The sequence below is a fragment of the Chiloscyllium plagiosum genome, unplaced genomic scaffold (genome assembly GCF_037043375.1).
Source record: "Chiloscyllium plagiosum isolate Xiang-an unplaced genomic scaffold, Cpla_swu_hap1 HiC_scaffold_23, whole genome shotgun sequence".
Lineage (NCBI taxonomy): Eukaryota > Metazoa > Chordata > Chondrichthyes > Orectolobiformes > Hemiscylliidae > Chiloscyllium > Chiloscyllium plagiosum.
In genome coordinates, this window is record NW_028270161.1 from 25,180,809 (window position 1) to 25,204,596 (window position 23,788).

At 42.1% G+C, this 23,788-nt stretch overlaps 1 protein-coding gene across 1 annotated transcript in view; it reads left to right on the forward strand.

Moving 5' to 3' along the window:
* The window catches only part of lmf2a (lipase maturation factor 2a), a 32,210-nt gene extending 8,759 nt beyond the window's left edge, over positions 1 to 23,451 (forward strand). The window contains exons 2-14 of the mRNA XM_043713886.2: positions 990 to 1,243; positions 5,271 to 5,299; positions 5,477 to 5,673; positions 8,220 to 8,398; positions 9,178 to 9,316; positions 9,521 to 9,661; positions 11,784 to 11,889; positions 12,621 to 12,717; positions 15,057 to 15,239; positions 15,614 to 15,782; positions 16,058 to 16,169; positions 17,143 to 17,248; positions 20,694 to 23,451. Of these exons, the coding sequence (XP_043569821.2) occupies positions 990 to 1,243; positions 5,271 to 5,299; positions 5,477 to 5,673; positions 8,220 to 8,398; positions 9,178 to 9,316; positions 9,521 to 9,661; positions 11,784 to 11,889; positions 12,621 to 12,717; positions 15,057 to 15,239; positions 15,614 to 15,782; positions 16,058 to 16,169; positions 17,143 to 17,248; positions 20,694 to 21,023 (2,042 nt within the window). The 3' untranslated portion in view covers positions 21,024 to 23,451. The remainder of the gene's footprint in view (positions 1 to 989; positions 1,244 to 5,270; positions 5,300 to 5,476; positions 5,674 to 8,219; positions 8,399 to 9,177; positions 9,317 to 9,520; positions 9,662 to 11,783; positions 11,890 to 12,620; positions 12,718 to 15,056; positions 15,240 to 15,613; positions 15,783 to 16,057; positions 16,170 to 17,142; positions 17,249 to 20,693) is intronic.
* The last annotated feature ends 337 nt before the right edge of the window (positions 23,452 to 23,788 follow it).

A 23,788-nucleotide genomic window follows, 5' to 3' on the forward strand; every position in this document is an offset into this window, starting at 1 on the left:
CAGTATTGCTCAATGCAATTTGTAGGAGCAACATTTTCCATTTGTGGACGTAACAGCCATCAGGACTCAATATCAAGTTTAATAATTTCAGAGCATGAACAACATGGGCGGCAAGGTGGCACAGTGGTTAGCACTGCTGCCTCACAGCACCAGAGACCTGGGTTCAATTCCCGCCTCAGGTGACACACTGTGTGGAGTTTGCACATTCTCCCCGTGTCTGCGTGAGTTTCCTCCGGGTGTTCCAGTTTCCAAAGATGTGCAGGTCAGGTGAATTGGCCGCGCTAAATTGCCCGTAATCTTAGTGAAGGGGTAAATGTAGGGGAATGGGTCTGGGTGGGTTGCGTTTCGGCGGGTCTGTGTAGACTTGTTGGACCGAAGGGCCTGTTTCCACACTGTAAGTAATCTAATCTAGCATCTTACTTGTCTATTACCTACACCCAACCCAGATTCTGTCATGAAATTAGTTGCTTCCAGCACAGCCAATCCATTTTTTACTACTTACAGCCCCCATTACCATGTATCTAGCTTGCCTTCCTCAGCTTACTTTATCTGCCTATCTTTTTTTTGTTTCATCTCTCTGGACTCTGTCTCCACTTATCTGCTCACCACCTCCACCATTAGCCATGCTTTCATCAGCATAAATACCAACTTTTTCAGAGCTGCTAGCAGTTGTGAAGAAGAGTCACTGGACTCAAAATGTTAACTCTTGTTTTCTCTCCACAGATGCTACCAGACCTGCTGAGTTTCTCAGAGAATGACTGTTTTAGTTTCTTTTTCAGGTCTCCAGCATTCACAGCTCTTTATTTTACTTTCATAAGTTAAAGTGGCTTGAAACAAAAAAATGCTGAGGGGCGATTTAATTGAGAATTGAGATTAGACCAGATAATACTCTGGCTCACACAATTGTGATGGACTGAATGGGCTCCTATGGTGCAAGCCATGCTTGTTTCTATTATTAATAATATTGTGACCTTTTGTTTTTCTGACAGGACTCTATGGAAAGGAAGGAATTCTACCAGTCCGCAGGATGCTGCCCTTCACTGGAAAGCCACTGGTCGAGCAGCTGACAGATTCTCCAACATTACTGTGGTTGTGCCCCTGGCTTGGGCTTGACACTGAACAAGGCATGGAGTTCATTTGCTTACTGGGGGTCAGCCTGTCCGTCATCGCTCTGGTGGCAAAACCTTTCCGAGACTGCTTCGTCTTTGCATGCCTCTGGATCCTCTACTTATCTGTTTACCAGGTGGGTGTCCATATCGAAACATAGAAGATAGGCATAACGTGGAGGTGCCTGTGTTGGACTGGGATGGACGAGGTCCGAAATCAGATGACAGCAGGTTATAATCCAATAGATTTATTTGAGATCACCAGCTTTCAGAGCATTGACACTTTGTCAGGTGAAGTCACTTCTGGCATAGAAAATAAGAACAGGAGTAGGCCACTTAGCCGTTTTGAACTAGCCTTACATTCAATATGATCATGGCTAATCATCCTACTCAGTGGTCTTTTTATGTTTTTGTCCCATACAATTTGATCCCATTAGCCCTAAGAACAATATCTATCTCCTTGAAAACATTCAGTGTTTGGCCTTAACTGCTTTCTGTGGCAGAGTTCCAAATAGTCACCACTCTGAATGAAGAACTTTCTCCTCACCTCAGTCCTAATGGCCTATTCCATATCCTTAGACTGTAACCCCTGGTTCTGGAATCACTAATCATTGGGAATATCCTTCCTGTGTTTACCCTGTGTAGTCCTGATAGAATTTTATTGGTTTCTGAGTTCTTCCTCATTCTTTTTAATGTCAGTGACTATAGTCCTAACTGATCAGGGCTATCTTCATACGTTAGTCCTACCATCCCAGGAATCAATCTGGTAAACCTTTGTTGCACTCCCTCCTTAGCTAGAACATCCTGAAGGATAAGGAGACCAAAACAGCACACAATATCTCAGGTGTGGTCCCACCAATGCACTGTATAATTGTAGCACAACATTCATGCTCCGGTACTCTAATCCCTTGGCTATGAAAGCCAACAAACCATTTTACACGACCTACTGCACCTCCATGCTTACTTTCAGTGACTGGTACACAAGGGCTCCCAGGTTTTACTGCAACTTAACTTTTCACAGTCTATCAGCTAATCGCCCTCTAATTTTTGCTAATAAGGTGGATAACTGCATTGTATACTTCATCTACCATACCCCACTCACTCAAACTGTCCAAAGCACACCAAAGCATTTCTACATTCTCCTTACATTTCACCCACCAAATTTTGTCATCTCCAAACTTGGAGATATTACATTTATACAATGAATAGATAGGGTCCAAACATTGATCCCTGCAGTACCCGATTAGTCACTCACTGGCCGTCACTCATAGAAAATGACCCTTTTATTCCTCCTGTTTCCTGTCTGCCAGCCAGTCCTCTATTGAGTCAGCACTCTAGCCCCATTCCTAAGTGTTTTGATTTTACATGCTTAAGTAGGACCTTATTAAATACCTTCTGAAACTCCAGTCGACCGCATCCACTGGTTTCCCTTATCAACTCTCAAAGAATTCATCACAAAAGAATTCTAGTAGATTTGTCAAATTGAATTTTCCTTGCTTATATCCATTTCAACTCTGTCCAATCCTGTCATTTTGTTTCCAAATGTTCTGCAATTAAATCTTTTTAAATGGACTGTAGCATTTTCCCTACTACTGATGCCAGACTGACTGTTCTATAATTCCCTGTCTTCTCTCTACCTGCTTTTTTTAAATCGTGGGATTACATTAGATACTCTCCAATCTATAGGAACTGTTCCAGAGTCTAGCATCTTGAAAGGTGACCATCAATGCATCCACTATTTGTAGGGCCAAATCCTTAAGTACGCTAGAGTGAAGGTTGTCAGGCTCTGGGGCTTTATTGACCTTTAATCCCATCAATGACCCCCATACATTCCTTCAGTTCCTTTCTCTCATTAGACCATGTGTTCCCAATATTTTTGAAACATTATTTGTATCCTCCTTTGTGAAGATGGAACTAAAATATGTACTTAATTGGTTTGTTATCTCTTTGTTTTCCATTATAATTTCCCCTGTTTCTGATTGTAAAGGACTTAACATTTGCCTTTGTTAATCTTTTTCTCTTTACTAACCTATAGAAGCTTTTACAATTAGTTTGTAAATTCCCTGCAAATTTACTCCCATACTCCACTTTTCCTCCTTTGCTGAAATCTAAACTGCTCCTGATCTTCAGGTCTGTTGCTCTTTTTGGCCAATTTCTAAGCCCCTTCTTTGGATCGAATGCTCTTCTTGATTTCCCTTCTTAGCCATGACAGCGCCATTTTTCTTGTTTTGTTTTTGTGCCAGATAAGAAAGTGGAATTGTTGCAGTTCCTTCATGTATTTTTTAAATGTTTGCCCTTGCCTATGCATTGCCATCCCTTTAAGTAATGCTCCTCAATTTATCATAGCTGGCTTGCGCCTTGTACCAAGGTAGTTGTCTCTATTTAGATTCAGGGCCCGAGGCTCAGAATCAAATATGTCACTCTCCATCTTAATGAAGAATTCCATCATATTATGAGCACTCTTTTCCAAAGGAGTGCCTATTATTCCTTTTTTCATGACAAAATACCCAGTCTAGCATGGTCTGGCTTCCAGTTAGTTCCTCAATGTATATATCCAGAAAACCATCTTGTGCAGACTCCAGGAAGTCCTCTTCTCTGATATAGTTACTTATTTGACTTGCCCAATCTACATGCAGATTAAAGTTGCTCATAATTACAGCAGTATCTTTATTGCTTGTGTCTCTAATTTCATGTTTAATGCTTTCCCCCAACGTTACTGCAAAAGTATTGGGATCTATATACAAACCACTATTGTTTCTGTCTCATAATACTTCTAAGCTCCACCCATACAGATCCCACTGCACCAGAGGTAATATCCTTCCTATTGCATTAATATACTCTGTAACTAGTCATGCTACCCCACCACCTTTCCTCCTTCCTCTAAAAATGGAATGCCCCTGGATATTCAGTTCCCATCCCTGGTCACCCTGCAGCCAAGTCTCCCTAAATCCACAATAACGTATCCATTTATATCTGTTTGCTTAACTAATCCATCCACTTGAGCTTGAATGCTCTACGCATTAAGACACAAGTCCTTAAATCTTGTTTTCTTAACATGTTTATTCCTGTTTACATTATTTAGCATAGTGGCTTGAATCCTCAACCTATCACTTTTCCTGTTTCTGATTCTGTCGTTTGCTTTTACACTTGTTTCCCTCTCTTCAGTTAGCCTGTATAGGTTCCCATTTGAGTTTAAACCCTCCCCAACCAAGTTAACAAATATACCCCAAGGTCATCAGTTCCAGTCCTGCCAGGTGCAACTCATCCAGCTTGTTCTGGTCCCATGTTTGACAGAACCAGTTCCAATACTATAGGAATCTGAACCCCTTCCACTTGCACCATCATTCCAGTCATATATTCATCTCATATATCCTGCTATTGCTACTCCGAGTTATACATTGCTGTGGTAGCTTTCCTAAGATCACTAATTTTGAGGTTCAACTTTTTAACTTCCCATTCCTTATATTCTACTTTTAGGACCTCATCCCCTTTCTTAGATAAGTTGTTTGTACTGATGTATACCGTTACCACTGGTTACTCATCTTCTCACTGCAGAATGGCCTGTAGCCACTCCAAGAAAACCTTGTTCTTAGCACTCAGTGGGGCAACATGCTGTTCTGGAATCTTGTTTGCGACCACAAAGACATTTATCCCTTTGCAACTGAATTCCCTATTACAATAGCCTTCTCGCACTTATTCCTCCTCTCCCCGCAGTAGAGTCAACTGTGGCACAACAGATTTGGTGGGAGCATGTATGTGTCATGTATATTGGCATTATGTATTTTTCCCATCCACATCTGTATGCTTGTCCCATGCTAGTTAACATGTGTTTTGTCAACTCCAGGGATGGACATGGAACAGGTTAGGTTTGCATCATATTAGAAGTTAGGGTATATCAAGTAGCTTGGATCAGGAACCAATGGTTTTTGAGACTTTAAGACTAAATTCCAAAGTGAGGTGACAGCAAAACCTAGAGCAACAAATTCTGGTAAGAGAGATTTCAGAAACTGTGTGCAGCAAAAGCTGATCCTAAGGGATAAGGTTTGGAAGGTTGAATTGTGGGGATGGGTTCCAGGCCTGAGCTTTTAACAGGGGAGGGGGAAGAGGTTCAGTGAGGGTGCAATCGCTGGGTAAGTGTTAATGATTCATCTCTTATTTCTCCAGGTTGGACAAGTTTTCCTCTACTTTCAGTGGTGAGTCCATCTCCTCTAATACCTTCTCCCAAAATGTGTGCAAGTGTATTGATGAGAGGCAATATGTCAGGAGGGAGCAGTGTGTAAAGGTGTGAACAGTATGCAAGGGCTAAGCAGTGGACAGTGTGTAAAGAGGTAAATTGTATATAGTAACTAGTACCTCGTTGATTTTTGTAGGGATAGTTTGCTACTGGAGTCTGGATTCCTGGCAATCATGGTGGCACCACTACACTTAAAGAAATGGCGTGCAGCCCCTATGCGGCACCATGATGGTGTCATGTTCTGGCTGGTGCGGTGGCTTTTTTTCAGGCTCATGTTTGCATCAGGCGTGGTGAAACTGACCAGTCGATGCCCCACATGGTGGGGTCTAACAGGTGAGTAAATGTTACTGCAGTTAGATGTCCACCAGTACCACCCCAACTAAATGTACCACTGGGTGACTGCCACTCCCAACCTTAATTCAATATTATTTGTTACAAAAAAAAGGTTATCCTGTTCACGTTTACACACATATTCGGAATAGTGTTTCCTTTGCCTCCCATCAGCTGGAGACAATCAAGGTTCAGGAGAACATTGACATGTTTTACACGTGATTATATTTGAATGATATAATTATGGAATCAATCTTAAGGGGCAGATACACAAAGCACATAACCAAGAGGGCAGCATTTGGGTTTTGTTGGTTCTCATGCCTTCTTGAATTATAACTGGGACAGGGGTCAGAGGTGAACTGTTGGTATTGCTATTCAGTTATAAAGCAACACAGTGTCTGAAGTGAAGCGGCAAAATAATTACCTATTCTGTGGACTTTTCTGTGAGGTGAGGTTGCCCAGCTAATGGACAAGGTAAAAACAATGACTGCAGATGCTGGAAACCAGATTCTGGATTAGTGGTGCTGGAAGAGCACAGCAGTTCAGGCAGCATCCAAGGAGCTTCGAAATCGAAGTTTCGGGCAAAAGCCCTTCATCAGGAATAAAAGCAGAGAGCCTGAAGCATGGAGAGATAAGCTAGAGGAGGGTGGGGGTGGGGAGAAGGTAGCATAGAGTACAATAGGTGAGTGGGGGAGGGGATGAAGGTGATAGGTCAGGGAGGAGAGGGTGGAGTGGATAGGTGGAAAAGGAGATAGGCAGGTAGGACAAGTCCGGACAAGTCATGGGGACAGTGCTGAGCTGGAAGTTTGGAACTAGGGTGAGTGGGGGAAGGAGAAATGAGGAAGCTGTTGAAGTCCACATTGATGCCCTGGGGTTGAAGTGTTCTGAGGCGGAGATGAGGCGTTCTTCCTCCAGGCATCTGGTGGTGAGGGAGCGGCAGTGAAGGAGGCCCAGGACCTCCGTGTCCTCGGCAGAGTGGGAGGGGTAGTTGAAATGTTGGGCCACGGGGCAGTGTGGTTGATTGGTGCGGGTGTCCCGGAGATGTTCCCTAAAGCGCTCTGCTAGGAGGCACGCAGTCTCCCCAATGTAGAGGAGACCGCATCGGGAGTAACGGATACAATAAATGATATTAGTGGATGTGCAGGTAAAACTTTGATGGATGTGGAAGGCTCCTTTAGGGCCTTGGTTAGAGGTGAGGGAGGAGGTGTGGGCGCAGGTTTTACAGTTCCTGCGGTGGCAGGGGAAGGTGCCAGGATCGGAGGGTGGGTTGTAGGGGGGCGTGGACCTGACCAGGTAGTCACGGAGGGAACGGTCTTTGCGGAATGCAGAAAGGGATGGGGAGGGAAATATATCCCTGGTGGTGGGCTCTTTTTGGAGGTGGCGGAAATTTCGGCAGATGATTTGGTTTATGCGAAGGTTGGTAGAGTGGAAGATGAGCACCAGGGGCGTTCTGTCCTTGTTACGGTTGGAGGGGTGGGGTCTGAGGGCGGAGGTGCGGGATGTGGGCGAGATGCGTTGGAGGGCATCTTTAACCACATGGGAAGGGAAATTGCGGTCTCTAAAGAAGGAGGCCATCTGGTGTGTTCTGTGGTGGAACTGGTCCTCCTGGGAGCAGATACGGCGGAGGCGGAGGAATTGGGAATACGGGATGGTATTTTTGCAAGAGGTAGGGTGGGAAGAGGTGTAATCCAGGTAGCTGTGGGAATCGGTGGGTTTGTAAAAAATGTCAGTGTCAAGTCAGTCGTCATTAATTGAGATGGAGAGGTCCAGGAAGGGGAGGGAGGTGTCAGAGATGGTCCAGGTAAATTTTAGGTCAGGGTGGAATGTGTTGGTGAAGTTGATGAGTTGCTCAACCTCCTCGCGGGAGCACGAGGTGGCGCCAATGCAGTCATCAATGTAGCGGAGGAAGAGGTGGGGAGTGGTGCAGGTGTAGTTACGGAAGATCAACTGTTCTACGTAGCCAACAAAGAGACAGGCATAGCTGGGGCCCATACGTGTGCCCATGGCTACCCCTTTGGTCTGGAGGAAGAAGGAGAAATTGTTAAGTTAGCTTATAAAAGTACAGATATTCTTGGGCAATGTTTTTGCCATTTGTAATATTTAGCATTTTGAGAAGCTGTAGAGATTGGATAAGTATTTTTTCGAAACCTGGGTGTTCTTCAGTCCTGTATTTTGTGCAAAATAAAATGTTTCTTGGTTTTCATACAACCTTTCTCATAGCAATCTGCAGTTGATCCTCAAGGAGATTGGAGATATGCCTGTACAATCCATTCATGGGGATTTCATTCTTTTATCATGGCACTAATACTAGGCACAAACTATGAGCTCCTGATTTTGGGTATGGTACCCACACCTGGATGCTGATAGTGAACCAGGACAATGTCAATTGCAAACACTACAAAGTATACAACTGTGCGCTGAAATTAATAAACCACGCTGGAAATCTTTGGCAGGTCTTGAAGCATCTGTGAAGAGAGGAAGACAGTAAGTGTTTCAGGTGTGATGTTTAATCAGAATTCATTCAATTTATGTTCCTGATCTCCTTGCAGCTCTGACATACCACTATGAGACTCAGTGCATCCCCACCTCTCTTGCCTGGTTTGCACATCAACTGCCATCTTGGTTTCACAAGCTCAGCGTGGTCATTGTGTTTGTGCTGGAGATTGTGGTTCCTGTGTTGTTCTTTGCTCCAATCCGTCACCTCAGGATATTTGCATTCTACACCCAGGTAAGCCCAGATTCTGCAGATATCAAAAGGACTGATCAGTCAGACCAAAAATGGAAGCCCCGGCGCTGAAATACTGCTTGCCCTTTACAGAAAGACTGGAATGTTTATTTTTTCAATTTTATTTCTTATTTTTCTAATTGATACTATGAATGATGGTAAGATATTGCAACTTATTTTTCTTTATTTCTCTATCTTGTATTGAAAGTTTGTACTGAGGTACTTTGTACTTAAGATGGCGCCATGTGGGGCGATAGTGTAAATCCTTCACTGTGCTCCAGTACTTGAGTACGTGTGATAATAAACCAAATTCTGATACATGACTGAAGTATCAGACAGTCAAAAGATGGTGTGGCCAAAATTGGGAAATGTCACAAAGAGTTGTTCAAATCTGAGAGTCCTGGTTATGCTCGCACTTGGGACAGGACAAGAGTGTACAGTTCATGGCTTTAGATTTTTCCAGTGGCTGTTTGAGGTCCAAGTTCTGTCCAAACTTGAATAGCGGAAGGATGTTCTTGGAATTAAACAGAACACCTAATGCTTTTGTTATCCGGGCTGTGGGGAGCATGCTATTCACTGACTTCTCAACTGAAAAAGTGGTGAAGATTGCAAAAGAAGTTTAGAGGGTAGGGATGGGTTTGGAATAAGCTGGAAGGTGACATTTTCTGGTCTGAATCATACTTGCAGTCTCCCATGTCACTGTGCAAAAGATGTTGGTGTCCTGCTTGTGCTCCCAGCCTCCATTTGCGTTTCTCACTGATGGATTTTTTTTGTATCTGCAGATTTTGCTCCAGGTATTAATTATCGTCACCGGTAACTATAATTTCTTCAATCTACTTTCCATTGTTTTGGCGCTGTCACTACTGGACGATCAGCATATACACTATTGGATCAGGAGAGGCAAGAAACAAAACCCTCAGAGTGAGTATCAGGCAGGAGAGAGGAAGGCCAATGGGAGGTACACTGTGGTAGATGACGTATCCACACTGGGTATTTATGACTGATGTCATACCCATGGTGAGTCCCTGCGGCATGCCTGGGCTCACCATCCCGTGATATGTGTCCAGGGAGAAAGTAATTGGATTCTGACATTTGAACTGTGATTGTTGCTTCTTTTCCCTATAGGATTGGGTTGGTTACGGACACTACAGTATTTAGTCATTGGCCTCACTGAGCTGGCGGTTTACGTAACATTGATTTATGGAACGATTCACTACTTTGGACTAAGTCTCCACTGGGAGAAAAGGATAATAGAATCCAAAACAGGTATAAGCAACACAAACTTCAGGTTCTTTGCCCATCTCAGTGTCAACCCGCATCATAACCAACCAGCAGATGTTGTTGCACTTCAGACATCATTCTCCATGATTCTCGTTACTTAAGATTCCTTACATTTACAAATTTTAATTGTGTTCGTCTCTTCTACAGATATATTTGTGCACCCTTCATATGAGTACTGGAAAATGGTACAGTGAAATAAAATAATAAATAGAAATAGTTAAAAGATAGCGAAAGGAAGGGTGAGCGTTGAACCAGCCAAGAGAGGAAATTCTCTTGTAGGGTTGGAGGGCATAACTGAGAAACAAAATGTTTTCATCCATCTTCATGAAAGAGGACCTCACTGCCAATGTCACAGTAAAGAGGAGACAGTAGCCTAACTGTAGTTGGGAAACTTTCAAAAATGACAATCCAGGTCAAAGTTACTTGGCATCTCAATGTATGGGGCTAATAAATGTAGGATCTCACCAAGGCTCCATTGACAGCACCTTACAATTCTGCAACTTGTACCACGTAGAATGACAAGGGCAGCAGATGTGTGGGAATACCACCACCTGTAAGTTTCCCTCCAAGACGCACCATCTTAATTTGGAAATATTAATAGTTCTTTCCGTGTTGCTGGGTCAAAATCCTGAACATCCCTTCCAAACAGTAGGTTGAGCATTCTCACACCCAAAGGATTGTAGTGGTTCAAGAAACCATTACATCATCATCTTCTGAAGGACAATTAGGCATGGGCAGTAAGTGCTGCCATGGCCAATGGCATTCACATCACCTGAAATAATGTTTTTCAAAAAATGAAAGCTAGTATAGATTTGTCGCACAAAAATAGTATTTGTTGAACTTGATTGAGTTCTTTAAGGCAACAAAGAGGGTTGATAAGTACAGCTGATGTGAATATAGGTGTCAAAGTGCCATGTAAATGACTCATTAACAAAATCAAAGCCTTTGAAATTGTAGGGACATAAAGGAGCGTTGGATGCAAGTCAACAGCGAATAATATTGTGTTGTTTCTGAGACTGGAGGAAAGTATACATTGTCCCCAGAAGTTAGTGTTATCTTTTTTATTATATAATGTAATCACTCTAGTGTGGAAATCTATTCTTTGGAAACACCAGTAGTCTGAAAACCTTTTGACCAAACCCAAGCATCCTCGGTGTTGCTTTCATACGTTACTTTGGGGGAGTGGAAATCTGGAAATATTTTGATAAATAAAACAATTTTTATTACTACTTTATAAATTTTCATCACTGATTTATGCTTCAGATAAATATTTGTATACACCACATTTTCCAGTTCATATGTTTGTTAGACATTCTATAATTCAGAAAATTTTAAAATCCAGAAGTGTCTTTGTCCCAAGCATTCCAGACTAAAGAGGTGATAGTGTATGTTAACAATGGTTTTCAAAATTGCAGTTAAGAAACTGGAAATGTAATAAGCATTGAAGAGGAAAATAACATGCTTCAGAAGGGCATGGATTGATAAAACAAACAGACTCATGACAAAATAATTTTAATGTAGAAAAGAGTTGTCATATATTTTGGGAGGAACAATGAAGAGAGGCAATACAAAATAAGATTTGCATCATCAGTCTAGTGATGTATGTGCACAAATCTTGGGAGGTAAAGTCATGAAGGCTATTTCAAAAGCACGTGATCTTTAACTTTATTAACACATCGGTAAAGCGTCTGGAATATATTATGTCAGAGGGTGATAGAAGAAGATACAGTAATACTACTCAGCAGAGAATAGGATGCTTGCTTGAAGGGGGAGTTGCTTGACAAGAGAATGGTGAATTGGATAGCTTTTCTAAAATATTAGTACAGGCTAATTCTAGAATGACTAATCTTTTGTTTGAAAAAATGATTTTATGAATGAAACTAATTATAGTTTGAAGAATCTAGTTGTTGGTATTAAATACGTCCAAGGACAGGCACAGCACAGGATCAAGGTAAACCTCACTCTGCTATATCAACAAGCATTCCAGTCCATACACAGCATAGGTTCGGTAAAGATTAGAGATTCCTCTACATTATGCAGGCAAACACTCCCAGAGCAGATACAGCATGGCTATTCTCAAATCTCTATCCCTCATCTTGGTTCCCAGGCTTCACTTTCCATGAGTTTACACGATGGCTGAAGACTGTGACTCCCCTTACCATCTGGATTGGTGTTATGTCCCTCACCTGGGAGATACTCTCATCACTGCTCAGGTGTGTCTCTGAGGAATTAGAATCATTTTTCCTTCCTTACTTCATGAGTGCTTTGCTTGAAGGCATGTCCTTGACCTATTGCGTGCTGATGCTGTTTTTGTTGGTTGAATGCCACTGCTATCCACAAAGCAAGGAGACTGACACCAAGACTGACTTAGCTGAACCCTTGCTATTCACGTTAAATTGCTAACTAAGCAATTTAACCAACCATACATCATACAGGATGTCCTTGAAGTTTATGGAAATACTTTGATCAATTTGCAAACAGTGAGCTCCCACATACAGGACTGAAGTAAACAATCAAATAATCTGTTTTTTGGTGAAGTGGATTAAGGGATAAATATGAGCCAGAATATCCTGCTCTTCCTAATCAATGTCCCCATTAAGTTGAGTGGGTCCACACAAGTAGAAAATTGCAGAAAACATTCATCATATTCTTTTCCCACTCCTCACTGGGCTTACTTTTCATATTCATGGTTTATTATGTTCTGAGCCTGTAGATATGGGGTTTCTTGCTGCATCCCCCTTCTTCCAGTTTGCACAGTTTGCTTTGCACCCTTTCACTCCTGTTTTACTTGTTATGTGCTCAGTTTATGGGCTCCCGTTGCCCAAATCCCCCATCCCACAGTTTCTCGATTCTCCACAACCACAACCCCTAGGTTTATGAACCCCTCAAGTTGCACTGACTATCTACCCCTGGTTTTAACATTAAATCGATTTCTCTTTCCTAGTTCCCTCATGGTGAGAGGATTTATCGCCAAGCTCTGGGCTACCTCTCAATGGGCTGTGTTTACTGTTGCTGCTGCTGCAATGTTTGCCGTGAGCCTGGTGAGTGAGGAGCACACGGTGGAGCTGGGACTCTCCCTCCAGAATTTGAGTCCTAGTTCAAGTAACAGACTGTATTCATATGGTGTTTTAACAACCGTAAGGTATTCATAAGTGTTCTACAACCAATTAAGAACGTTTTAATATAATAACTTGTAATTTTGAAGATATAGTAGCCAATATCCTACAAACAATAGTAAGATTTTTTTAAAAATTTAGATAACTTGTTTTTGTAATGATGAATGAGGGCTAAATATTAGACAGGTCAAAATCCCAGACTTCTCTTTAAAATCGTATCATGAAATCTTTAATGTGCACCTGAGAGAACAGAGAGGACCATGGTTTAAAATCTCACTTATAAGATAGCATTTCCTCCAGTACAGCACTCTCTCACACAAGAGTTTTGAACTTATGTCTCTGGAGTGAAACTTGAGCACCCATTCTTTTGATAGAGGTCTGCTACAAAAAGAGCCACAGTTAATATTTTAATAACAGTTCAAATTAATGAAGTCAAATCAGATTCATTCCCCCGAATATGACCTTATTTCAGCCTGGGCCATGTTTGTTCCCAGATTATTCAGATACTGAAGAACTAAGGTTGTTACTTGGAGAGTGCGAAATTAGGTTGAAATTGTCATTTGGTTATTAGGGACTCCGGTGAGAAGTCAGGAAAGTTGGTTAATCCAGTTGATCTAAGAGAATGAATAAACTTTGATAATATATTCTTGGTTAGAATAAATTCCTGAAGTACATGGTTAGACTCTCCTTCAAGGAGGATAGTGACTATGGAATAGCTGACTCAAGGAGGAGAGTGGAAATATTTAAAGAGAAATAGGTGAATACTCAAGATTGATTTGTGTGCCAAGGCCACCTCTGAATCACAGTTTAGTGGTGATTACAGATATGTGAGAGATTAAAGTCAATGTAACACAGAGCTTTGTTATTCCACAGCTAGTCTACAGTGTACAGTTCTGATCCATGATAATAACGACAATATTCATTTTAAATAAGAGGGAAGATTAGATAGACTAGAATTGTCTTCTTTGAATCATTAGAAGCTGATGAGTAATTTAATTCAGTTGTATAAAATTGAGAGATCTATATGGAATGGGTAGTATCTAATTCCAGTAGCAGGGAGGTCAGTAATTAAGGGACCTAGATATTAGCTACCACACAGACTTTCTTTTTAGATATGACTCCAAGGTTTTCCACTAGCCAGTGCATTGAATGATTGGTACAAGCTTTAGAGGAAAGTCGAGAATTTCTGTTTACCTGGAATGTGATTCAGGGCCTAACCGGATTAAAACAAAATTATGTGTGCACTTTTGTAACCAGTAGAGCAACAAATCAAGTGCTAGAAAGTGAGATGAGGTGAATTGCTCTTTTAGTTGGCTGTCTCAGATAAATTGGGATAAATAGCCACCTCCTGTGCCATTAATTTTCTCTCTTAGGGTCACATGATTTGCATAGGAGGTATGGTCAGTAAGTTTGCAGATGACACCAAAATTGGAGGCATAGTGAACAGCGAAGTAGGTAACCTCCTAGTACAATGGGATCTTGATTAGATGGGCCAGTGGGCCGAGGAGTTTTACATAAATGTGAGGTGCTGCATTTTGGAAAGGCAAATCAGAGCAGGACTTAGACCCTTAATGGTGTGGTCCTGGGGAGTGTTACTGAACAAAGAGACCTTGAAGTGCAGGTTCATAGTTCCTTGAAAGTGGAGTTGTAGATAGGTAGGATATGAAGAAGGTTTTTGGTATGCGTGGTATGGTGGTGTGTGTATGGAATGAGCTGCCAGAGGAAGTGGCGGAGGCTGGTACAGTTATAGCATTTAAAAGGGATCTGAATGGGTGTATGAATAGGAAGGGTTTAGAGGATATTGGCCAAATGCTGGCATAGGATCTAGATTTATTTAGAATATCTGGTCGGCATGGGCAAGTTGGACCGAAGGGTCTGTTTCCGTGCTGTATATCCCTATGACTCTATTTTGCCAATCGAGCTGCAATTCTGCTAAACCTGCAGCTGAAGCCAACCATTCAATCCATATCATTCATGTTCTTCATTTCAAATTGTTTATCTCATTCCTTCTTAAATGCTGATCTATGGAGGAATTTTGATTACCAAAGACGTGGAGTCGAATTAGCTGGATAGATAAATTACTAATGTCCACATGCAATCTCTTCCAGCATCCCCTTTCTTTACATCTTTTCCCATACTCTTACTATTTAAGCCACCAACAATTCTTACCTAGCCTCACCTGTCATGAATATTATGTAGTGCATTAGTGATTGATGGGAGAGAGTTCAGGGCACTGATAGTTTGATGTCCTACCTTCACCCCAGGTACCATATACCTTCATTGAGTATGAAACTAACTCCAACCTGAGGCCTGAGGTTCGCCAGCTGTATGATGTGGTCGACCGTTACCAGCTAGTCAACTCCTATGGACTATTCCGTCGAATGACAGGGGTTGGTGGTCGTCCAGAGGTTGTGGTGGAAGGAAGCTACGATGGCCAGAAATGGAAGGTAGGATTCGTGAACCGTGAAGATGGTGAGAATGCAAGCTATGAGAGGGGGCAGCTTGCAGTTTTCCTGGAGAGTCATATTCTGACTCAGCACCCCAGCATTCTTTCCTGAGAATGGGATATAGCCCTCCTCATTCCTTGTGAGAAATGACAGTTTTATTTTGGTCATGGCCCCATCAGTAGAGTACAGTCACCCTCAGTCTTCATTCTTGTGTGTGGAATACAGGGCTCCCTTGATCATCGCCTTTTTTGAGCAAGATAGCCACCATTGATTCTTGTCCTAAGAATGAGGACATTAACTCTCCCACCTTGGTCCTTTATTCTGCTGCTTCTATTGTTTCTGATCCCGTATTCCGAGTGTTTTTTCTTTCTTAGGAAATTGAATTCATGTATAAGCCAGGGAACCTGAGCGTAGCCCCTCCTATGGTGGCCCCACACCAGCCCAGGCTCGATTGGCAGATGTGGTTTGCTGCCCTGGGTGACCACAGGCACAGTCCCTGGTTCACCAGCTTCATCCATCGTCTTCTCCAGGGAAAGAGAAATGGTGAGTGCAGAGGATCTTGTGCCCATTGCACGGAGCTGGCTGTAGTTTCTCTCACTATCACTCTGCACTGGTTGTGGTATATCTCATTGTTGCACTGAATTGCTTATAGTAACTCACTGTTACGTTATGCTGGTTGTGCTATCTTACGCTGTCATCTTGCACTAATCGTAGTATTTCTCACTGTTACATGGTGCTTCTGCAGTAAAAGAGTGTTAAAGTTACACTTATCCAGCTTGTCATCACTTCTTTATTTTCTCATTTGTTTTTGCTTTTAGTCATTCGCTTGGTGCAAGTGGATGAGACAAAATATGCCTTCAGCACCAAGCCCCCCACTTACATACGAGCCCAGCTGTACAAGTATTGGTTTACAGTGTACGGGACTCACAGGTAAGTAGGAGTTTTAGAGTAAAATACATTCCCCGAGAGGGAGAATGTGGCTCAGGAGTAGGGAATGAAGTGTGTGTGTGTGTGTGTGTGTGTTCGCTGCTGAGCAAGATGAAAACACAGCCTAAGTGGTTCTCTGGGTGGAAGGGGATCATGTTGAGAGAGAACCCAGACACAGTTGCAAGCATAGGAAAGAAAGAAAACGTTCACATTGTACTGGTAGGAGCAAATTACTGCAGACGCTGGAACCTGTACTGAAAACATCAAATGCTGAAGCTCTGATGACGAGTCATCTAGACTCGAAACGTTGGCTTGCTGTCTCTTGTAGATGCCGTCAGACCTGTTGTGATCTCCAGCATTTGTTATTTTCAGTTTCACATGGTACTGGATAGGACCGGGTGAAGCCTGCACACTCACTGAAGTGAAGTGGGAGCAGAAAGAGAAAATCACACACGGTCTTAAAGTTGTGGTTGGTGTGTGTGTGGGGTTGGGGCAAAGGAGGAATGACGCAGTGGGTGAGAAAAGGGGTTCAAGCAACTGAGCAGTGTTGGACTTGTGGGGAAAGTATATGTGGAGCTGAGCTGAGAGATATTGCAGTGCTGCACTTGGGGAGGGTGAGACCAGATGCATTATTGAGGGATGAGTTAGAAAGAGAAATTGTGCCACATAGAAAGCATTATGTTAGGGGAATTGAGAGAGAAAATGTGCTGTTGGAGGGCAAGTAAACTGCTGTCATTTGAGATTGAATTGAACAAGGGGATGAAGAGGTCTAGGACTAGTGCCCAGTGTGTTTGGGACTGATTGATCAGATGGTGGGTAAAAACCAGTAAGGATGTTTGAAACAAATGGCTTGATACCATGCCGTATATCCTTTTTCTAATACGTGTCTTCTCCACTCCCACTATCCCCTTGTTCTGCCCTCACTCTTCCTTCCCCTCCATGGTCTCCCGTTTATGTCCACCCCTCCCGCCCACAGGTCATTCAATAATTGGTGGGCTCGGGAACACATTGGAGAATTCTTCCCTTCGGTATCATTAGGAGACCCCAATTTGGAATCACTGTTACGTGAACATGGTTTCAAGGTGAGGACTGCACATCTGTGTAGCTGACAGTATCCAGTCAAACACTGCTATGGAGGCACAAATTAGATTTAAAATGTACCAGGAAATAGATAGGGGATGTCAGAAAGGCAAGGTCACAGTGATCACGGGGGACTTCAGTATGAAAATGGACTGGGTGAATAATGTTGCCGGTGGATCCAAAGAAAGGGAATTCATGGAATGCTTATGGATGGCTTTTGGAACAGCTTGTGATGGCACCCACAAGGGAGCAGGCTATTCTGGACTTAGTGCTATGTAATTAGTCAGACTTTATAATGTATCTTAAAATAAGGGGACACTTAGGAGGCAGTGATCATTATATGGTAGAGTTCAGTCTGTAATTTGAAAGAGAAAAGGCAAAATAAGATGTAATGGTGTTACAGCTAAATAAAGGTAATTACAAGGGTACTAGAGAAAATCGATTTGAAGCAGAGGCTAGTGGTGAAGACAGTAGAACAACAATGGCAGGAGTTTCTGGGTGTAATTGAGGATATAGTACGGAGGTTCATCCTAAAGAAAAGAAAGATTAGCCGGGGGGGTGGGGGATGGTGGTGATTAGACAGCCAAGAAACAAACGAAAGGCAGAAGTAGAGATTGGGCCACTCCAAATTGATGCAGGAAATCTAGTGATGGGAGATAAGGAAAAAGCTGAAGAACTTACCTTGTGTCCATCTTGTGGAAGACATGAGTAATACCCCAATAATTAACTAGAGTTCAAGGGGCAGAGTTGGGTATGGTAGCCATTACAAAAGAAAGTGCTAAAAAGTCTAAAAAATTGATAAATCTCCTGGCCCCAATGGGCTATATCCTCGAGTTCTGAAGGAGGTGGCTGAGGAAATAGCGGAGGTGTTGTAATCTTTCAAAAATCACTGGAGTCAGGGAAAGTCCCAGATGATTGGAAAATCGCTGTTGTAACCCCCTTGTTCAAGAAAGGATCAAGACAAAAGATGAAAAATTATAGGCCAATTAGCCTAACGTTGGTTGTAGGTAAAATTCTAGAATCCATCGTTAAGGATGAGAGTTCTAAATTTTGGAAGTGTAGGGTCAGATTAGAACAAGCCAGCATGCATTTAGTAAGGGCAGGTCCTGCCTGACAACCTGTTAGAATTCTTTTGAAGAGGTAACAAGTAGGTTAGACCAGGGAAACCCAGTGGATGTTATCTACCTAGACTTCCAAAAGGCCTTTGATAAGGTGCCTCACTGGAGGCTGCTGAATAAGATGAGGGCCCATGCTATTCAAGGTGAGCTACTGGCATGGATTGAGGATTGGCTGTCTGACAGAAGGCAGAGAGTTAGGATAAAAGGTTCTTCTTCAGAATGGCAACTAGTGACAAGTGGTGTCCTGCAGGGTTCAGTGTTGGGGCTGCAGCTGTTCACTTTATATATTAATGATTTGAATGAAGGGACTGGGGCATTCTGGCGAAGTTTGCCAATGATACGAAGTTAGGTGGACAGGCAGGTAGTTCTGAGGAGGTGGGGAGGCTGCAGAATGTTTTAGACAGTTTAGGAGAGTGGTCCAGGAAATGGCTGATGAAATTCAATGTGAGCAAATGCGAGGTCTTGCACTTTGGAAAAAAGAATACAGGCATGGAGTATTTTCTGAACAATGAGAAAATTCATAAAGCCAAAGTACAAAGGAATCTGGGAGTGCTGGTCCAGGGTTCTCTAAAGGTTGTCTTGCAGGTTGAATCCATGATTAAGAAAGCATTTATCTCAAGAGGGTTGAATGTAAAAGCATTGATGTGCTACTGAGACTTTATAAAGCTCTGGTTAGGCCAAATTTAGAATAGTGTCCAATTTTGGGCCCACACCTCAGGAAGGACATGCTGACACTGGAGCGTGTCCAACGGAGATTCACATGGATGATCCCTGGAATGGTAGGCCTAACGTATGATGAACAGCTGAGGATCCCAGGATGGTATTCATTAGAATTTAGAAGATTGAGGGGAGATCTAATAGAGACTTAGAAGATAATGCATGGCTTAGAAAGGATGGACACTGGGAATTTGTTTCTGTCAGGTGGGGAAACTAGGACCCGTGGGCACAGTCTTAGAATTAGAGGGGGTCAATTTAGAATAGAATGAGGAGACATTTCTTCAGCCAGAGAGTGGTGAGCCTGTGGAAATCATTGCCACAGAGCGCAGTGGAGGACGAGACATTAAATGTCTTCAAGGTAGAGATTGATAAATTCTTGATCTAGCAAGAAATTAAGGGCAACGGGGAGAGTGCGGGTAAGTGGCGTTGAAATGCCCATCAGCCATGATTGACTGGCGGAGTGGATTCAATGGGCTGAATGGTCTGTCTTCCACTCGTATGTCTTATGGTCTTAAGATTTAAGTTCCCTTTACACTTTGCTATAAAACATGTTCAGAGTATGTATAATATCGGTTGGATGTAGAGTAAAGCTCACACCATGATGTTCATGGAAGGCACCAGATTCCTGTTGTGGCTCTGGAAGAATAGGAGGAGATGAGAACAGAAGTTCAGGGAGTAGGGCAGGTAAGGTCAAGAGGCTGTCAACCACAATAAAGCAGAGTCCTCATTTAAAGAAAAGGGTTATTATCATCAGAATAGATGCAATTAGGTTGGAGAAGCTGATGGAATTGAATTGAGTCATTACCTGAAAACCTGGTGAAAAGAAATCTGATCAAGATAATTTCAGGAATCTGTGGCTTGTGGTGAATATTGATTGGTGATCATTCACCAGCAATGTAGATTGAGAAAGCGAAGAGGAAAGAGTTAAAGATGGGCCATATGAAGGTTAAGGGAGGGAAGGTTGGAATTTTGAAACAAAATCAGACATTTTTCATTTTGGATAGACAGCCAAGAGTGACACCAGTGCAGTCCTCAGAGTATGAGAATGCAGGAAGAGAACGGAGCAGTACAGGAATGAATGTTCACACTCACCGTGAAAAACACAGATCTGGTTAGGTTCCCATAACAACAACTCTTATTTACTAGAAAGGAGTGGGGTCAAATGTAAATCTGGTCAGCATAAGAACACATTCAGCTGGTGGTGCAAGGTGCAGACTGTTTGTACCTCACTTCATGGAAGAAGTGTGAGCATCTCAGCCAGTCCTCTAGTTGCTAGGAGTGATGGTATTTGAGGGCAGGGCATGCTGATGGAGGAGATAGAAGAACTGGATACCCATGTTGGAATGGAGGCAAGTTAGCATCTGGAATATATTCAATTGATGAATGTCACCAGAAGTAACCAGACAATAGGGGAAATAAGATGGAGTTGAGACTGAAAAGAATTAGTTTTTATGGTCAAAGAACAGACTGAAATGATGAGTCTGACACAGCACAGATCTTGGGCATGATGTAAAGCTCCCTCCATCCGTGCCAACTCATGCAATAGTCATGTGCTGCACATATCTGTCTGCTTCAGCCACCTCCATTTTTGTAACTATTGTTCTTCTCACAGGACAAAGTGCAGCCCAAACGGGCTGTGAAGGATGTTTTGCCAACCATCCTGAAACTAACCCGTGAACAGGTGGAGCCCTACTCTGGGGAGCAGGTGATTTGGGGACTGTATCTTGCTGTGTTGTTCATCTCCTTGCTCAAGGCACTGACAAATCGCAAAGACGAAGGGAGCCCATTGAAGCCAGGTTCAAGGAGACGCGAGGGAAAGAATGTGAGTGGTGGTGAGGAGGTGGATGCTGATGGGAGGTGGAAGGAATTTCGACGATCAGAGGGTAAAATGCGGCCACCTGCTGAGGAACAGCCACTAGAGAATGTTCGCAGAAGAAAGTAATCACAAGAGTCTTTTTTTTAAAACTGATTTATATTTTTCTATTATATCTAACTCTCTCCCTTACATTTCTGCTGTGGCTCATTTGGGAATGAGAGAGGCTCTTTGCCAGACTGCATGTTACACCTGCCAAATGATGGACATGATCCCATCTGATCCTAGGGTGCCACTTGCTTAGGATCTAAATGTCTGAGGTAGAAGCAGACTGGTTATTTAAAAGGAAAACTTTACTGAATCTCCTCTGAGCCTTCTGTGCTCCATTAGGAACAGTGCCAGTTTCAAGTATCTCCTCAAAGCTTTAGTTCACATTCTTGAAATCATGAAGAATATACACTGTTTGCTCTGTGGCTTTAATGTATTTTCTGTAATGGACAACCAGACTGCACATAGTTTTCAACTGTGGGCTAACAAGTGCTGTGTCTAACTTTATTATCTATTTACACTAAGTTGTGTATTTAATTGAAGTATTTAACTTGGTGACCACTAGAATTCACTAGCACAATCTACAGATTATTGTACAGATATGCCTTGAGTTATTGGATCCAAAGTGCCCAAGTTTCACTGATCTGGTAGTGTGTGTAATGGTGTTCAGTATTTCATGCTTGAGAACTCCTTCTGTACTTTGATTGGTAAACTGGCTGCTTTTTGTATATTGAGGAGATTTTAAGAGTCTCTTCCCATCTTGACAATGTCTTCTCTTGTCCATGGTTGCAAGCCTTCCACTGACAAGGATTGTGTTAATATATTCCAAAGTTATGCTTTAGTCCTTCTATCAGGCCACTATTAAACCTTTGTGAATTGATAATTCACCAATGTCTGCTTCAAAGTGACATCACATTCTGTATCCAAATGTCCAGCAGTCTGGCTCAGGAAAGGTTGCTGTGATGCAGTTCTGCCTCTAGTTGTCAGTAACTCACCACAAAACCCATCTGATTCCATGGTGTTCGAATCATGGATTCTCACTCACATCTGACTGGACTTGCAAGTTTCTCACTCCTCATTCCAACCACGTGTCACCCTGCACCCACTATGAGTCAGCATGTTACAGTTTTTAACTGCTGATTCCTGGTGAAATGGTAGCTTAACTTTTGTGGTATTTAATGGGCTCTTGCTGTTGCCTTGGTCCCAATTTAATTTGTAATTTGTCCATGATGCTGTGTTAAGAGGAATTGTCAAAATTCTCACTTCTGCAATAAAATTTCCCTGCTCAAAATATTCCAGTGATGTTGGAACTCCATGGATTCTTGTTTTGTACAATATTATATGTAAATTTTCTTTAAACACAGAGTTTGAGTGCAAGTTCCTAGAATAGATATTGGGTGTTTGGAATCCTAACATGCATCAAACTGAGGAGCTCAAACTGAATGAAATAATGTGTAAGACAGAATCTTCAATGTCATGTACAGTATGACATTGCATCAGTACTTCAATGATGAATTTCTCGTTCCCTTATACTCTGCGACACAACATCTATGATATGAAGGAATGATACAACATTCTATTTGTCGAGAAGCTTTGTGTAACAATCAAAACTTTGGTGAAGATACTAAAATTAATAACTGCAAGTGGCCCTAATTTCAGTACTATTGTGTTTATTGATTAACAATAGTTGTTACAATACCCATAGACACAACAGGATAGTTGTTACTATACCCATAGACACAACAGGATAGTTGTTACAATACCCATAGACACAACAGGATAGTTGTTACAATACCCATAGACACAACAGGATAGTTGTTACAATACCCATAGACACAACAGGATAGTTGTTACTATACCCATAGACACAACAGGATAGTTGTTACTATACCCATAGACACAACAGGATAGTTGTTACTATACCCATAGACACAACAGGATAGTTGTTACTATACCCATAGACACAACAGGATAGTTGTTACAATACCCATAGACACAACAGGATAGTTGTTACAATACCCATAGACACAACAGGATAGTTGTTACTATACCCATAGACACAACAGGATAGTTGTTACTATACCCATAGACACAACAGGATAGTTGAAGTTTGTTCTGTCAAACTGGAACTGCTGTTTAGCAAACTGCCTCTAACCCTCTGCTCTGGATTGGCCTATTCTCCACCTGCTGTTAATTATTCTAAAGCTTGTTCCCTAGCTGTTTGCATTTTACCCTTGCTAATTCCTCTACACTGAAGGAGACCAGGAAACATCCTTGTAGTCTTCACTCAAGTGTTTATTTCTGTCTTGAGTCTGTGTTTCCCTGGGCTGTAGCAGTCACAGACTAAGGCTGTTGACCCATTGCCTGAACAACTGTTGTAGTGTTAACAGGTGTAACTTGCTCACCTAAACTATTTAAAACAGGGGTATTTGTCTGAGACAAAGTGGTGTACCCCCAGTTTATCCAACTCCTCCACTGTAACCCACTAAATTCAGATTTTTTTTTTAAATCACTATTACTAATATGAAATATATTTAACTTCAAGGCCTCAAACACATCCAAAAGCTTGTGTAAGATTTGATAGTGAGTCCAGCAGTGATGTTGTGAAAAACAGAATAACTGGATGTGATTCATTCTCTATTACAACAGCATTGGAACACTCCACAGGATGGATTACAGGTGCACAGAACAGTTATTTAAAATTAGAACGTATAGATCAATGGGATGTGTGTCTGATCCATAGAATTCATACTCAGATTAAATCGATAGATCCTGTCCTGAAGTTGGAATCCAGCTTTACATAGTAAAGTGTTTGATTCAGGTTCAACAGCTATTTTGAGTGAAAG